Genomic DNA, 16,592 nt, shown 5'->3' on the forward strand with positions numbered 1-16,592 from the left:
ACGGCTTGAATGATCGAGACAAGATGTCCAGGTAACGGGGCAGCGGGCCGGCCCCGGGGCGGGAGGACCCGGGAGACGCGCGCACGTTCGCGGCCCGGCGGGGCCCGGCCTGTCCCCGCGGGCCCGGCCGTCCTCGCGCCGACGCTCGGCAGCCGCTGGCCCTGGAGCCGCCGCGGGGCCGCGCCCGCCCGTGGGGAGAACAGCCCCGCCGGCGCTCGCGCCCTTTGCGTCCACTCAAAACTACCTTTACTGACAATTTTAGAAAGATGCAGCTAGTATCAGTTATAAGAGTCGTGTGCAACATTTTTTTTTGCTGTTTGCATTTTCATGCCATCACACTCCATACTGTAGAAAAGCGCAGAATGAGAGCGACCGTTCCCATCCTAGAGCAACGCCCAGGCTAGACGCGCTTCGGATGAACTCCAGGACCCACCTGGTACCAGTCTGTACCTATTTCTATATGTTCTTATGGAGCGACCTTCAAAGGAAACTTTGAAGGGGAAGATGGCCCTGGGTTCTTGAACAGAAAATGTCATTTTCTCTAAGTGCGAGTTCTTCCTGGTATTTATCAATTTATATAAACCAAACAAAAAAAATAAGGTTTTTAAAAATTTGAGTTACATATGCTGTCTTTTACTGTTGTGATGAAACTTACAAAAGGTTGTAAGATAGACAAAAGCTTGCCTTCTGGATATCAAATGTGGTATAAATTTCCACTAACTAGTAATTGGTTCACAACTGAAAATACACATAAATAAATGGAACAGGATAGAAGATGCCCAAACATCCAAATGCATGTGAATTTACTGGTGAAATATTATTATGGTGAAATACCAGCTAATTGTGTTTGGAAGAAACTAACTAGATTTTTTAATCTCATAAAAATAAGTTCCAGATCAAATAGAAATTAAAAATGTTAAATATACAAAATGAGAAAAGCACCAGAAGGAAACACAAATGTGTATTTGTTCATTTTTTATGTTGTCCAGGACCTTCCTAAGAATGACTTCAGGAGGAAGAAGTTTGATTCAGTAACATAAAAAATTAAAGCTCTCTGTATATCAAATCATATTAACAAAATAAAAATGTCTACAGCATATCTGTATCAAATGAAAAATATGTCTTCATTTTAAAGAATTCTTTGAAATCAACAAGAAGGAAACTAATGTGAAGATTGGGCAGATATATTTTTGCATATCTGGTGACCAGTGGACATGGGAAAAAATATTTAGTGGCCCAGGTAGGAAATGAATTTAAGTTAATAGATGAGCAAAATCACCTTTTCCATCCGCAGAGTTTGTGATGATGAGGAGCTGTGGTTCTTACACAGTTGCTTAAAGTTTAAGCTGCTTTTGATTTTTCAGTAGGCAACTTGGTGATAACTAACACACTTACAAATATATATATATTCCTTTTACTTATGTGTATTCTAAAAATATCTTTAAGAAGTTGATACCTATAATGTACATTTTTTCTAGTGCTGCTTAAAATAGCAATGTATTAAAAAAACTCATAACAGAGTTTATAATTACAGTGAGCCCATAATCTAGATAATGGCCTTTGAAAGTGGCATCCATATAGATGTGTGTTCACAATCGAAGGTGTACTTTAGTAGATCATTTTGATCTACATTCACTTGGATTACACATACACATAGACTGTAGTGTAGTGTTAGCCAAAAACATGTACAAGATGTGATAAAATGTTATTTTTGAGCTTTTGTATTTTAAGTGAATTTTTCTTTTTTTAAAAAGTCTGTGATTTCTACATGGAACATGTATAAAAATTCTAATGAGTTTATTATTAATGAAATATTCCTGGGGAAGAGCAGGCATATGAATTTTGCAGAGATTTTACTTTTTTACATTTTTTCTTGAAGGACTGGTATCTTCTGATAACTTTTGACCTTTCAGAAGTAAATAGAATCTTTTTATATGTGCTTGTAGATTTTATTATGCATACACTTAAATATATACATTTTTATTATATAGCTTTATTTTAATTTGTAAACAATTTTTAGTTGTGTATGAATCTAAAAATAGTAAACATAAATGATGATTATCATTATCAGTGCTTTACTTTATAAAACCTTTCTTTGAAGATTTTGAACAAACTGCACCCTCAGCTCTTTTCCACATTTAACCTGTACATTGTTTAAACCTATTGTTCTGAATTCCCAGTTTATAATGCGAGGATACAGGTAGACTTTGCTTCGATAACTTGAAAGTATGTAGTGTATTAGAGATATTGGGGAACTTTACTAGAGCTGTTAATGGAGATTATATATAGGTAAATATATACTTATATATGTGTGTGTATGTGTGTATATATGTGTATGATGTATTTTGAATTCTCCATCTACATTTATCCATTCTTTTTGTTCATCAGCTATAGCTTGAATATCTGTTATATAGCAGACGTATTCTAATACCTCCCAGGACGCTTTCATCCTTAGAAACTAAATGTTGCCCAGCCTAAGTTATGAAATTTAAAACTGAAGAATGTATTAAGACCTAATCTCATTTGAAGCTTTTTCTCCATCCTTTCAAACAAAAGCATTTTGGAGGGTAGGAAGTTGTAAAAGATAACTTTTACTTGCTCTTTTGAAAATTTATAGTAGTATTAAGTGCTAATGTTAATTATTGGAAAGGTCTGATTTTTCACACCATCCCTGGCTCAAAATAATTGAATAAATGAGCTATCTATATTCATGCAAATGTTCAGTTTCCTTTGACTTAAAGTTTCCTGAAAATTGAAGTAAGATTGACTTTTTAAAAATATGCTTTTGTTTTGCTATTTAGTCCCTTTTCTCCAGAATTTTTAAAAGAACTATAATTTAGTTAAATGCCAACCATGTGATTAGAACTGCAACATGAATCACATGCTGTACCGCACTGTGGATTGTGTAATGCCCCTCTATCTTATGTACCAAAGACATATTTTTTTAACTGCCTCAGTTATAATTCTAAGACATTATGAATTATAAATTGCATTCCAGTGTCAAGGGTAAAATGTGAGAAAGTGTGCATCTTAGAATCATTAAAGTGCAGTGTTCTCTTTAATCTTAAAACATACTGCAAAATAGGTATATTTGTATTATTTTTCTTAGTTTAAATGTCTTTGTAAAGTGGTAGTAATGGCAATAAATAGAATAATACTATCTAACAATAAGGAGTTGCTTTTTACTGCAGGGGTTGTTTAGAACACTTTGAAAGATTGTAACTTAAGTATCACAACAGTGCCTGTGAGACAATTCCTTTTCATCCCCATTTTATTCAAGAGAAAATGAGGCATCGAGAGGCTAAGCAATAGCTAATAAGTGACAGAGCAAAGTAGGATTCAAACCCAAAGTGAGCTGAATCCACACTCTAACTAGTCAAATGAACTGCTCTTTCACTACTGCGATGAGCAATAAGGGCTAATAATGGTGTACTTTCCAATGGGCATGTGTTTAAAGACATGGGAATTTTGGCATTTAATGTTTACAGTTTTGAGTTAGTACACTATAATTTCCTAAAAAGCCTTCTCACTTTCACAGGACTGCTCTCCATTTGGCCTGTGCCAATGGCCATCGAGAAGTGGTAACTCTCCTCGTAGAGAGAAAATGCCAGCTTAACCTCTGTGACAGTGAAAACAGGACAGCCCTGATGAAGGTATGTGGTAGCCAACTGTGTCAGTATGAAATGGACTTGATTAATACAATAAACATGAATTTATCTCATTTAAATAAAACTAATGGGTGAAATGTTTACTTTGAATTCCTAGAATTGACTATCTATTTCTTGTTCTAACACTGACAGGCAGTACAATGCCAGCAAGAGGAGTGTGCAGCCATTCTGCTGGAGCATGGCGCTGATCCAGACCTCGTGGACATGGACGGCAACACTGCTCTGCACTACGCTGTGCGGGGTCAGAATGCAGCCATCATAGCCAAGCTGCTGGCACACAACGCAGATGTTGAAGCCAGAAACAAGGTCTAGACCAACCAACATTATTTACAAACTATTTGTAGTACTGTTGTATTGACAATTCCTCACTGACCAATGGGAGTCGTGGAGCAAGCTGTCCAGTGCAGGATGTTGTTGAAAGAGCAAGCTCCTGGCCTTTTATTGATAGAAAAATAATACAGCATCAATTGTGTGGGATAGGAGAACAAGGAAAAAGGATGGGTGAAACTGAACAAATGTGCATATGTATCCAGGGTTTCCGGGGGAAGGCGAGTCTGCTAACAAGTGTATTTTTTTTATCCACTTGATCACTTGGTATTGAGATGGAAGCTGTATCTCAGTCCCCCTACTCCTGGTTCCAATCTTATTGATGATAAGACCTTCAGCTTATCAGTTTCTGGGAGGGCAGGGTTATGCATCAGTCAGTGGCCCTGCGCTAGAGTTCCTAGTCATACCTTGTGATTCATACTCATTGTTCCAGGATGATCAAACATCCTGCTCCTGTTGAATATGAAAGGAGCCTTGTAGGGTCTGGCAGTCCTACATTATTTTAAATAATTAATTGACTGGTCTGGACTGACCTTGTATTTTTTTTTCCTGACCTTGTATTTGAATGCAGAACTGCACATAACCAAGATGGTGGCAGAGCAGGCCTTTTAAATCTAGGAGACCCACAAAGTACACGTGTTTTTTTAAACCACAGAACATTTCATGCATACATACTGAATACTACCATCAGGCCTGTTGCCATGGAAACAACTCTAGAGCCATGTGAGGGTTGTGTCCTCCGCTTGATCTGTCCTACTTGATTCTTCACTTACTGGGTCACCTACTTTGCTTCCATTAGCACTGAGCTTACAGTGCTTGTTTTGTTGTGTATTTTTTTTTTTTAGATTTATTTATTTAGGGCCTCCCCTGGTGGTGCAGCGGTTGAGCGCTGGGCTGCGAAGCTGCCCGCAGCCTCTGCAGCACCGGTTCAATCCCCGGCTGTAGGCGAGGGTTCCACAAGACACGACAGACCTCCCCTGCTGCTCCCCTCAGGAGTGTATTTCGTCGGTCTGCCTGTTCTGTTCCCTGCTCTGGCTTTGGTGAATTCTCTCACCCTCCTGCTCTTCTGACTGTACCCAGTGCTTGTATAAATAAATAAATAAATCTTTAAAAAAAATTTTATTTATATAAGAACTGTGGTACAGGCCAGGTGAGTGGGAGGGTGAGAGGATTCACCAGAGACAGAGTGGGGAACAGAACAGGCAGACTGATGAAATACACTGCTGAGGGGAGCAGCAGGCAAGACAGGAGAGGTCTGCTGCGCCATAAGGGACCCTTGCCGGCTGGCCAGGATTGAACCAGCACTGCAGAGGCTGCAGACAGTTTCACAGCACGGTGCTCAACCGCCTGTGCCACCAGGGGAGGCCCTTGCTGTGTATTTTGATGAAGATTTCAAGATTTGAAAACAGTCTTATCAATTTATAATATGTTTCATATTTTTTTTAATCTCTTATAAATGAGTTTGAGTGTTTCAAATTAAAATTTCTCAGTGATTTTAAGAGGAATACTTACCTGTACTCTAAATAATCATATTGTCAATCAAATGTCTACCAGCCTTGTTAGGTTAATCTCAGTTGAATAGATTATGCATGTTGCACACAATATTTTATCTTTCTCCTCAGTATTCATCCTTAAAAAAGTGCAAGTGATTTAGTAGCTTTTATTTTGCTAAAATAACCCAAGTAGGTCATTATTAGAATTTTTATTGGTAAGCCATTGTATTTTTATTTCTAATTAATATTTCATATAAAATAGGAAGTGATTTTAAGTAGGAATTAAAAATGGAAATCAGAATAAAAGTGGATTTTTTAAAAAGTACATATGCATTAAGGTTTCAGAATTACTATAATTGAGAATAAAATTACACACTGAGCTTTCTGACAGCTAAGATAAAATTTACCAGCTTGTAATAAGGGAAGCCCCATTGGGCCATTTAATAATAAGCAATCAAACTTCATTTGAAACCTGTATCTTTCATTCAGCGCCCATTTCCCTAGTGCCTGCAGGCGACATCTGGGATCTTGATGCCATTGAGGGAAGAGACCCACACAAGGTCATATTACCTGGAGAAACGCATTCCCTTTAGTGGAAAATTCTCCAAACTATTACTGCAATTCCTAATTCCTCAAATGCTTGTGTTTGCCACAAAAAGTACTATCAAACAGGGATTAAGCAAAGTTAAACAGATTTCATTATCACTAGACATATAATGTTTTAAAATATTTCCAAATTGGGGCCTCCCTGGTGACACAAGGGAGGCTGTCCGCAGCCTCTGTGACGCGAGTTTGATCCCCAGCCAGCCGGGGGGGGGGGGGGAACCCACGTGGCGCAGCGGACCTCTCCTGGCTCGCTCGCTGCTCCCCTCAGCAGTGTACTTCGGTTGATCTGCCTGTTCTGTTCCCTGCTCTGTCTCTGGTGGGTCCTCTTAACCCCTACACCTCTGGCCTGTACCCCAGCTCTTGTATGTATAAATGAATGTATCTTTAAAAAAATAAAATGTTTCCAAATAATAGATGGTCACAGAATGTTTCCATTGGGGTGTATTCCTTAATTTCTGGTAAGGGTTCATATTCTTTGGAATGTAATTAAGAAACACTAGTCAAGAGATACTCAGCTTGATTATTAATGCAATAAAAATACTTAAAGCATTACTAGTATGTTTAAAGTTTGGAGATAGAGAAAAATAATTAGCCTGTGCCCCCAAGAAGCTCTTGGTTTAGATGGGGAATAATAAATTAAATACAATATACCATGGTAAAGGCTGTGATAGAAGTATGATTCTTGGAGACAGTAAACATTCAGAGTTTGCATTTATTGAAAAGATAGAGCAAGAGAAAAAGGAGGAGCACATGAGAAATTACAGAGGTGTGAGAACAAATGGGTCACTTTTTCTTACATTCTGTATTACATGTTTTAATTCATATTATCTATAAGTATTAAAATTCAGTTTAAAAATGTGTGACTTAGAAATTCTAAACTGTTTTTTACTGTTTTACAGGATAACCTCACACCACTTTTACTTGCTTTAAGTGAAAACAAACAGCAAATGGTAGAATTGTTGGGAAGGAAGGAAGGAAATAGACATGCTGTAGATAACATTATAAGGTACAGTAATTTTTTTTTGAACTTTAGTATTGTTTAGAGTGGTAATAGTCACTCAAATAAGAAGGATTAAATCATTAAGAGAATTAATTTATAATCCTGACATATATTGAAAAATATCAATAAGTCATCGGGAAGAAAAGCAATTATTCTGATGGGCAATATATAAAAGTATATAGCAAAATTTATTCCTTTTTAATGTTGCTGATATCATTTACAATCTGATTCTTTTAGTCCTATGATTAGCTAATGGAGTATTAGTTAATGGGGCTCCAACTTTTAGTTTATGGTACAATTGACTTTCTTAACTTTTATGGTATTTCTTTAACCTCTACTTAATATGTTTTTCCTTTAAAGCTGTATTTGATGCATAACTAAGAGTTGATTTGGTTTCCATTCACCCTACTGCTGCAGCATAGCTAGTCTGCTATGCTGCTCACAGGCTGGCCCTGCTGGTCTGGTAGTGATTGACCTTTGTTCCCAGGATAACCTTGCTGGTCCAGATTCCTCAGCCTTCATGGTGATCTGCATTTAGTCTTCAAAGCTGCAATTTTTTAAAATTCCCTACATATGTTTCCGTCACTGCTTCAAAGCACTGACAGGTGGGCCTCCCAACTTTACTCAAAGATAATCTTCCCCCCTCCTTCAAAACCCTTATGTAGAGTCCCTATCTTTGCCCAGACCGTAGCAGTAAGTTATCCTTCTAGGATCTTCTTTGATTTTCCCGCTAGTAGATATTAGTTGGGGCCATTCTAAGCTGTAGAGGGGTTCAAACAATGCTGCAGGAAGAGATAAGACTTTCCCTTCTCCTGTGTTACCAGATGTGTATGCTACTGCTGCTTTACGTCCTGTGACACCTTTTCTTGGTTGGGTGCCAACATGCCTGAGATTCCAAAATTAAGACTGAGCTCTCCAGCGATCTATTTCCTATACAAATGAAAATTCCCCTACTTGACTTATATTTATGTCAAATTTCAAATTATTTTCTGATTCTGCCTTAAAAGGAAGCCACTCAGCAGAAATCTCTAGATCTAAAGTAAGTTAGTTGACAATGGGAAAGCGAAGACCCATCCATGATTCACCAGTATCCACGAGTTATAAAAGTTAGATTATGTTTTCCAAGTCAGTTAGAGATGAACATGGCAGTGAACACTATTCCAATAAAGATCTGCTGGTTCAGGGTTTGAGTAGGTAGAGAAGGAATAGTGGTAGTCAAAGCCAGGTTTATCTTCTTAGTTTTCTGCTCTTGTTATGATTAGCTAAATTATGCTATATAATGAGGTGACATTTATAATAAATTTAGTTACAGATTTGTAATAGCTAAAACCTTGAGTAACAAACCACAAAGAAAGTCACTAATAACCCAAATTAATAACATTTTCTTGAAACTGCAACATTTCGTTGTCAGAACTTATGAAAAAACACACATTGAGATTTTGGGAGGATTCCAAAATTGTTCCAGTGGTAAAGTTCAAGAACAAATTATTCTATTGCTTCACTATTTGTCTTATCTTTGGGGAGGCTGTATCATCTCATTAAATCTTCTAATAATCCTTTAAAATAAGGCAATCAGATCCCCGTTTTATGGAGAAAGGTTTTGAGCTGAAGGGGAGTGACTTGTCCAGGAGAAAATAGCTGTGATTATAGAGCATTGGACTCGTTCTGAGTTCAAGACATCTTCCACTGTGTATGAGCTTCTGAGTTATACTGCCCTCATTTCATGACTGCTTCACCTTCCTCTTTTTTCTTCTTTAAATTATGTTGTTGTTGTTTTTTAAGATTGATTTATTTATTTATACAAGCACTGGGTACAGTCAGAAGCGCGGGAGGGTGAAAGAATTCACCAGGGCCAGAGCGGGGAACAGAACAGGCAGAAGGACTGAAGCACACTGCTGAGGGGAGCGGCGGGAGTGGCAGGAGAGGTCTGTCGTGCCATGTGGGACCCTCGGCAGTAGCCGGGGATCGAGCCGGCGCTGGAGAGGCTGTGGGCAGCTTCGTAGCCTAGCACTCAACCGCTGTGCCACCGGGGAGGCCCCTTTTAAATTATGTTTTATAAAAATTTGTAGACCATACAAATTTGAAGTATACAGGATAATTATCGTTTTGATATTATATGAAACTACTATTAAAATAGTGATATGATTATCACCTTTTTTTTAATCACAGCAATCATCAACTAATTTCTCAATATGAAGAAGAAAAGAGACTTCATTCTTCTCCAGCAATTAGCAATCCAGGTAAGACTTTAGATAGTGAACGACTCTTGGTGTTCCTACCACAGGTAAAGAAAGAAAACATAAGGGAGTTTTGATAATGAAAAAGATTAATGTGCCCAATTACATGTATATTAAATTCTTCCTAGTCTGTTTTTCACAGTTTAGAAAATTAATTGTAGATAATTTAAAATCTGAGACAATATTGTCTTTCTGAAAAAAAGAAAGTCATTTATTTAGTTCCTATGGACCCTAAAATACCATATAATACCTTTTATAAAAAAGAAAAAGGTTATTAGTTAGTATGCTATATGTTCTTCCTAATAACATCATAACAAATAGGACTTGTTTTAAAAATGATCTTTATTCAGTTTTTCCAACAAGTGGATTACATATGTTAAATGTAAATTATTATATCATGCTTTTTCTCACTAAAAACGTAACTATATCTTGGGCCTCCTGGTGGTATAGGCAGTTGAGTGCAGCGCTGTGAGGCTGTCCGCAGCCTCTGCAGTGCCTGTTAGATCCCTGCCAGTGGCAGAGATACCCACATGGCACCACAGACCTCTCCTTTCTTGCCTGCTGCTCCCCTCAGCAGTGTATTTCACTTGGTCTGCCTGTTCTGTTCCTCCCTCTGTCCCTAGTGAATCCTCTCACCTCTTGCACATCTGGCCTGTACCTCAGTTCTTGTGTAAATAAATAAATCTTAAAAAAAAAAAAAAAACTGTGTCTTTAAAACTGGAGGCTCAACAACACCTGTCGGGTACTATAAATAGGTAGCAAATAAAAAAACTGCAAAACTTAGCCAGTGTGCACCAATACCAAGAAGAGATCTTTTTTTTTTTAAGATTTATTAATTTTTTTTATTTCTACAAGAGCTGAGGTATAGGCCAGATGCTCAGGAGCGTGAGAGGATTCACCAGAGACAGAGCTGGGAACCGAACAGGCAGACTGACGAAATACACTGCTGAGGGGAACAGTGAGCGAGACAGGAGAGGTCTACTTACCATCTGGGTTGCTCCGAGGCCAGCAGTGGGGATCGAACCGGCACTACAGAGGCTGCGGACAGCTTCACAGTGCTGCACTCAACTGCCTGCGCCACCAGGGAGGTCCAAGAAGAGATCATTCTTAAGATGATCTATTGAGGGTCTCCCTGGTGGTACAGGGGTTAAGCAAAGCACTGTGAAGCTATCCTCAGCCTCTGCAGCACGAGTTTGATCCCCAGCTGGCCAGGGAGCTGACTCGCCCGCTGCTCCTCTCAGCAGTGTTTTTCAGTTAGTCTGCCTCTTCTGTTCCCCACTCTGTCTCTGGTGAATCTGCTCACCCCCTGCACTTCTGGCCTGTACCCACTTATTATATGCTTAAATAAATAAATATTTACCAAAAAAAAGATACCTATTGATAGTATAGAAGTCAAAAAAGTAGTAACAAAAGTAACTTGTTATTGCTTTTGGTTGCTACTTAATAAGTGCCAGATACTTTAAATTCTTGGTAAGGAATTCTAGTTTTTAAAAAGTGAACAGTAGTGCAAAGACTTTGATGCAGGAGTGAATTTTGCAGAATTCATAAGGTGTTCGCTCTTGTTGGTATGAAAAGTGTGCTCTGGGAATGGCTGGGAAAGAGGTGAATAACTAGCTAGGGCAAGCTGATGAGAGCCTGATGGTAGTATAAAGGGAGGACTCCTCCCCTGAACCCTGTGCACCTTGGGGGATTTATCAGTTAGAAGGCTTTTAGCAACAGTTAACAGGTGACTTAAATAACAGTGGCTGAAATGATAGGAATCAGGATTGTTTGGGGGTTCAGTGATGTCATCAGGATTCCAGTTGTCCCTCTTTCAGTTGTGGGGTAGGGGGTGTTTTGTTTGTCTGCTTGCCTGGTTGGCTAATATCAGTGATTCCAAGCATCATATTCTCCCATAACAATATCCAGAGGGTAAAAGGCTGCTTTTCTTCACGTGTCTCTTTTAAACAAAACTTGCAGTAGAAGCTTGCAGTAGACTTCCCCTAACACTGTATTGGTTGGATTACATCATAAGCACACCCATAAACCAGTCACTGGTAAAGGAAACGTGGTTACTGTGATTAGCTCAGGACAATCATTTCTCTTTGTGGAACTGTGGAGGGGCTTCAACTTGTGATTCTTCAACAATAACAAAGAGAATAAGAATGGCTGGCTATTAGGGCAGGTGCTAGCTCTGTTTGCCACAGGGATTCATTGAAGATTTTTCAGCATTAGAGTAACAAGCTTGGACTTGAGAGTTAGGGCACTGTGGTTATTGTATAAAGCAGGAATTAGAGAGCTTTTCCTGTAAAGGCCTGTTACTAAATGTTTTAATCCATGTGGTCTTTGTCATGTCTGCTCAACTCTGCCATTGTAATGGGAAGCAGTCACAGACCATAAGGGACTAGATATGACTGTGCTCCAATGAAGCTTTATTTTTAAAATCAGATGCAGGGTGGAGTTTGTCTATGGGCCAGAGTTTGCTAACCCTTCATGGAAAGGTTGAAGGAAATCATAAAGAGATTGTGAGATAAGTTTTTGGAGCTAGTATCAGTCCATTCTGAAGTTTTCACATATCCATGCTGAAATAAGTCAGCAAGCTCAATTTATTCCATTTAAAATGTTGATTTTTTTTTGATGGTGGATGAGTGGTGATATATATAATTTGTGTTGTAAGATATGGTACCCCTGAAACTTCTACAGTTTTGGAAACTGTTACCTCATTAAAAGAAAAAGGGGGAAAAGATGGGTTTTCTAGGCTTTCTGTCTCAGTTGTTTTGCTCTAAAAATGTATTCATTATGAAATAACAGTAATTATTGTAGGTGGTTTTGGGATTTAGTTTGCCCTTTTTTCCTGTGCAAGCCATAAGGGAAGAGCCATGCTTGCCCAGAGCAATAGAGTGGAAATGTAAAGGAGAGGCAGGTAAAGAACTTAGTAATTATTGAGTATAAAAAGTTAAGGGAGCTGGAGACAAATCCAAGATGATTCATAGGTTTCTGAGGTGAGCCCTAGTGTTTACCTTGGACAAGAATGAGTAGGACTTTGTCTCATGAACAAAGAACAGCAGGTCACCAGGGAAGACCAACTTTTTTCTTGGCTACTTGGAAAATAGAAATTTCTAGCTGGAGCTAAAGCTCAAGGTTAGAGATACATATTTGAAATAATCTTACAGAAATTATAAGGCAGCATTATAGATCTGAATGAACTGTCTGTGATGAAGAACATATGGATTAAGGAGAAGGCCATTGACAATACCTTGGGAATACCAGCCGGAATGGATGGTCAAGGAAGCTAATAAAATGACCGAAGAATGGACTCAAGAAGAGTAAGACAGGAATCAGGAAGCAATGTTGCAAACATTTTTTTTTTAAATAATGAATTTTATTTTTATATTCCCCATACAATTGCAGCCCCCTCATTCTGACCCCAATCCCTCCCCTCCCGCCCCCGTCCCCCAAAAAGTGTCTCTGGTTCATAGTTTTTTGTTGATTTTGATTTTCACTTTCTTATAGTTATTCATTTTCCTGGTCCCTTATTTAAGTTTTCTAGATTCCTGCTATGAGTGAGACCATCCGGTATTTTTCTTTTTCTTTCTGGCTTATTTTGCTGAGCATGATCCCTTCCAGCGCCATCCATGTTGCTGCAAATTGCATGTGTTTATCTTTTTTGAATGCTGAGTAATATTCCATGGTATATATGGACCACATCTTCTTGATCCAGTCATCTATTTTTGGGCATTTGGGCTGTTTCCAAAGCTTAGCTATTGTAAACAGTGCTGCTATAAACATAGGGGTGCAGGTGTTCTTTGGAATTGATGTTTCTGTGTCCTTTGGGTAAATACCTAGGAGTGGAATTGCTGGATCATATGGAAGCTCTATGTTTAGTAGGTCCAGAAATCTCCACACAGCTCTCCATAGTGGTGGGACCAGTTTGCACTCCCACCAACAGTGCAGGAGAGTTCCTTTTTCTCCACACCCTCGCCAACATTTGTTGTTGCTAGTTTTTTTAATATGTGCCATTCTCACTGGTGTAAGATGGTATCTCATGGTAGTTTTGATTTGCATTTCCCTGATGACAAGTGATGTTGAACATTTTTTCATATGCCTGTTGGCCATTTGCATTTCCTCTTCAGAGAAGTTTCTTTTTAGCTCTTCTGCCCATTTTTTGACTGGATTATTTTCTTTGTTGTTGTTGAGTCTCATCAGCTCTTTGAAGATTTTTGTGATCAGTCCTTTATCATTAGTGTTGGGTGCAAAAATGTTCTCCCAGTTGGTGGGGTTTCTCTTTGTTTTTGTTATTGTCTCTTTTGCTGTGGAGAAGCTCTTTAATTTGATGTAGTCCCAGCTGTTTATCTTTGCCTTCACTATCACTGCTTTGGGTGATGTATCTGTAAAGATGTCTTTGATGTGCAAATCACGTAGTGTTTCACCTATATTTCCTTCTATATATTTTATAGTTTCAGGTCTTATGTCTAGTTCTTTAATCCATTTTGAGTTGATTTTTGTGTATGGTGTGAGGTAGTGGTCAAGCTTCATTCTTTTGCATGTAGCGACCCAGTTTTCCCAGCACCATTTATTGAACAAACTTTCTTTGCTCCAATGCATAGTCTTTGCTCCTTTGTCAAAGATTAGTTGACCATAAATCTGTGGGTTTATTTCTGGATTTTCTATTCGATTCCATTGGTCTGTATGTCTGTTCTTGTTCCAATACCATGCAGTTTTGATGATTATGGCTTTGTAGTATAGTTTGAAGTCTGGGAGTGTGATGCCTCCATTCCCTTCTCTTTTTTTTCAGGAGAGCTTTGGCTATTCGGGGTTTTTTGTGGTTCCATATGAATTTCATCAATAATTGTTCTATTTCTTTGAAGAATGACATTGAAATTTTGATTGGAATAGCATTGAATCTGTATATTGCTTTTAGAAGGATGGCCATTTTAATAATGTTTATTCTTCCAATTCATGAGCAGGGGATGTCTTTCCATTTCTTTGTGTCTTCTTCTATTTCTTTTAACAGTGTTTTATAGTTTTCTTTGTATAGGTCCTTTACCTCTTTTGTTAGATTTATTCCCAAATATTTGATTTTTTTTGTTTCAATAAAAAAAGGGATGTTTTTTTTTGATTTCTTCTTCTTCAGATTTATTGTTTGTGTATAGGAAGGCTACTGACTTATGCGTGTTGATTTTGTATCCTGCCACTTTACTGAACTGATTGATGAGTTGAATTAGTTTTTCTGTGGAGTTTTTGGGGTTCTCTATGTATATTATCATATCATCTGCAAATAGTGATAGTTTGACTTCTTCTTTTCCTATTTGGATTCCTTGGATGTCTTTCTCTTGTCTTACTGCTCTGGCTAGGACTTCCAGTATTATATTGAAAAGCAGTGGTGAGAGTGGACATCCTTGTCTTGTTCCAGATCTTAATGGAATTGCTTTCAGCTTTTCACCGTTGAGAATGATACTGGCTGTTGGCTTGTCATAGATAGCCTTTATGATGTTGAGGTATGTTCCTTGTATCCCAAGAATTTCAAGGGCTTTTATCATGAATGGATGTTGCACGTTGTCGAAAGCTTTCTCAGCATCTATTGATATTATCATATGGTTTTTATATTTCTTTTTGTTGATGTGTTGGATAACGTTGATTGATTTTCGGATGTTAAACCATCCTTGTGTCCCTGGAATGAATCCTACTTGGTCGTGGTGAATTATCTTATGGATACATTGTTGGATTCTGATAGATAAAATTTTATTGAGGATTTTTGCATCAGTGTTCATTAGGGAGATTGGCCTGTAGTTTTCCTTTTTTGTGTTGTCCTTGTTCGGTTTTGGTATTAGTGTAATGTTGGCTTCATAGAACGTGTTTGGTATTGTCCCTTCCTTCTCAATTTTTTGGAAGAGTTTGTGAAGGATAGGCACTAATTCGTCTCTGAATGTTTGGTAGAATTCATTTGTAAATCCATCAGGTCCTGGGCTTTTGTTTTTGGGGAGGTTTTTGATTACCATTTCAATTTTGCTGCTTGTAATTGGTCTGTTTAGGTGTTCAATTTCTTCTTTATCTAGCTTTGGGTGATTGTAGAGTTGTAGGAATTTGTCCATCTCCTCTAGATTGTTAAACTTGTTTCCATATAACTGTTCATAGTAGTTACTGATTATTGTTTTGATTTCTGCTGTTTCAGTTGTGATTTCTCCTCTTTCATTGATTGATGATCCTGTTTATTTGTGCTTTCTCCCTTTTTTCCTTTGTGAGCCTGGCTAGGGGTTTGTCTATTTTATTGATTTTTTCAAAGAACCAGCTCTTGGTTTCATTGATCTTTTGGATTGTTATTTTAGTTTCAATTTCATTTATTTCTGCTTTTGTTTTTATTATTTCTTTTCTTCTACTGGTTTTGGGTTTTTTTGTTGTTCTTTTTCTAGATCTTTGAGCTTCGAGATTAGGTTGTTTCTTTGAGTTCTTTCTTGTTTCTTGATGTGAGCTTCTATTGCTATATATTTTCCTCTTATTACTGCTTTTGCTGCATCCCATACATTTAGGATATTGGTGTCCTCCTTGTCGTTCAATTCAAAGAATTTTTTAATTTCTTCTTTGATCTCCTCATTAGTCCAGTGGTCTTCCAGTAGTGTGGTTTTTAATCTCCATGAGATAGGAAAGTTCCTTGCCTTCTTTTTATGGTTTATTTCTAGTTTGATGCCTTCATGGTCAGAAAAGATGGTTGGTATGATTTCAATCTTGGTGTATCTGTTGATGTTTGTCTTGTGCCCCAGTATGTGATCAATCCTGGAGAATGATCCGTGTGCACTTGAGGAAAATGTGTACTCCGTTTTTTTGGGGTTTAGTGTTCTATAGATGTCTGTTAAGCCCAATTGCTCTAGGTCCTTATTTAGAGCTTTGGTTTCTTTACTTATTTTTTGTCTTGTTGATCTATCCATTGTTGATAGTGGTGTGTTGAAGTCTCCCACTACGTATGTGTTTTCTCTGATGTCTGTTTTCAGAGAGGACAACAGTTGTCTGATATATTTTGGTGCTCCTTCGTTTGGTGAGTATATGTTAATGAGTGTTATTTCTTCTTGAAGTATTGTCCCCTTGATCATAATGTAGTGACCATTGGGGTCTCTTTTTATCTTTTTGAGTTTGAAATCTGTTTTATCTGATACAAGTATAGCTGTTCCTGCTTGCTTTTTTGGTCCATTTGCTTGTAGGATTGTTTTCCATCCTTTAACTTTGAGCCTATTTTTATCTTTTGTAGCTAAATGTGTTTCCTGGAGACAGCAAAAGTTTGGGTTTTGTT

General features: G+C 37.9%; 1 protein-coding gene across 5 annotated transcripts in view; it reads left to right on the forward strand.

Moving 5' to 3' along the window:
• The window catches only part of LOC119244440 (ankyrin repeat domain-containing protein 26-like), a 22,658-nt gene continuing 6,066 nt past the window's right edge, over positions 1–16,592 (forward strand). For 3 of the 5 annotated variants that reach the window (XM_054694856.1, XM_054694859.1, XM_054694857.1), the window contains exons 1-5: positions 507–561; positions 3,539–3,653; positions 3,801–3,974; positions 6,994–7,100; positions 9,264–9,334. In XM_054694856.1, the coding sequence (XP_054550831.1) occupies positions 530–561; positions 3,539–3,653; positions 3,801–3,974; positions 6,994–7,100; positions 9,264–9,334 (499 nt within the window). In that variant the 5' untranslated portion in view covers positions 507–529. Of the gene's footprint in view, positions 32–506; positions 562–3,538; positions 3,654–3,800; positions 3,975–6,993; positions 7,101–7,581; positions 7,700–9,263; positions 9,335–16,592 lie in introns of those variants that run through there. The other 2 variants (XM_037510213.2, XM_054694858.1) reach the window with 2 other exon arrangements.

Source organism: Talpa occidentalis, unplaced genomic scaffold, assembly GCF_014898055.3.
Source record: "Talpa occidentalis isolate TD23 unplaced genomic scaffold, MPIMG_talOcc4v2.1 talOcc4.14, whole genome shotgun sequence".
Classification (NCBI taxonomy): Eukaryota; Metazoa; Chordata; class Mammalia; order Eulipotyphla; family Talpidae; genus Talpa; species Talpa occidentalis.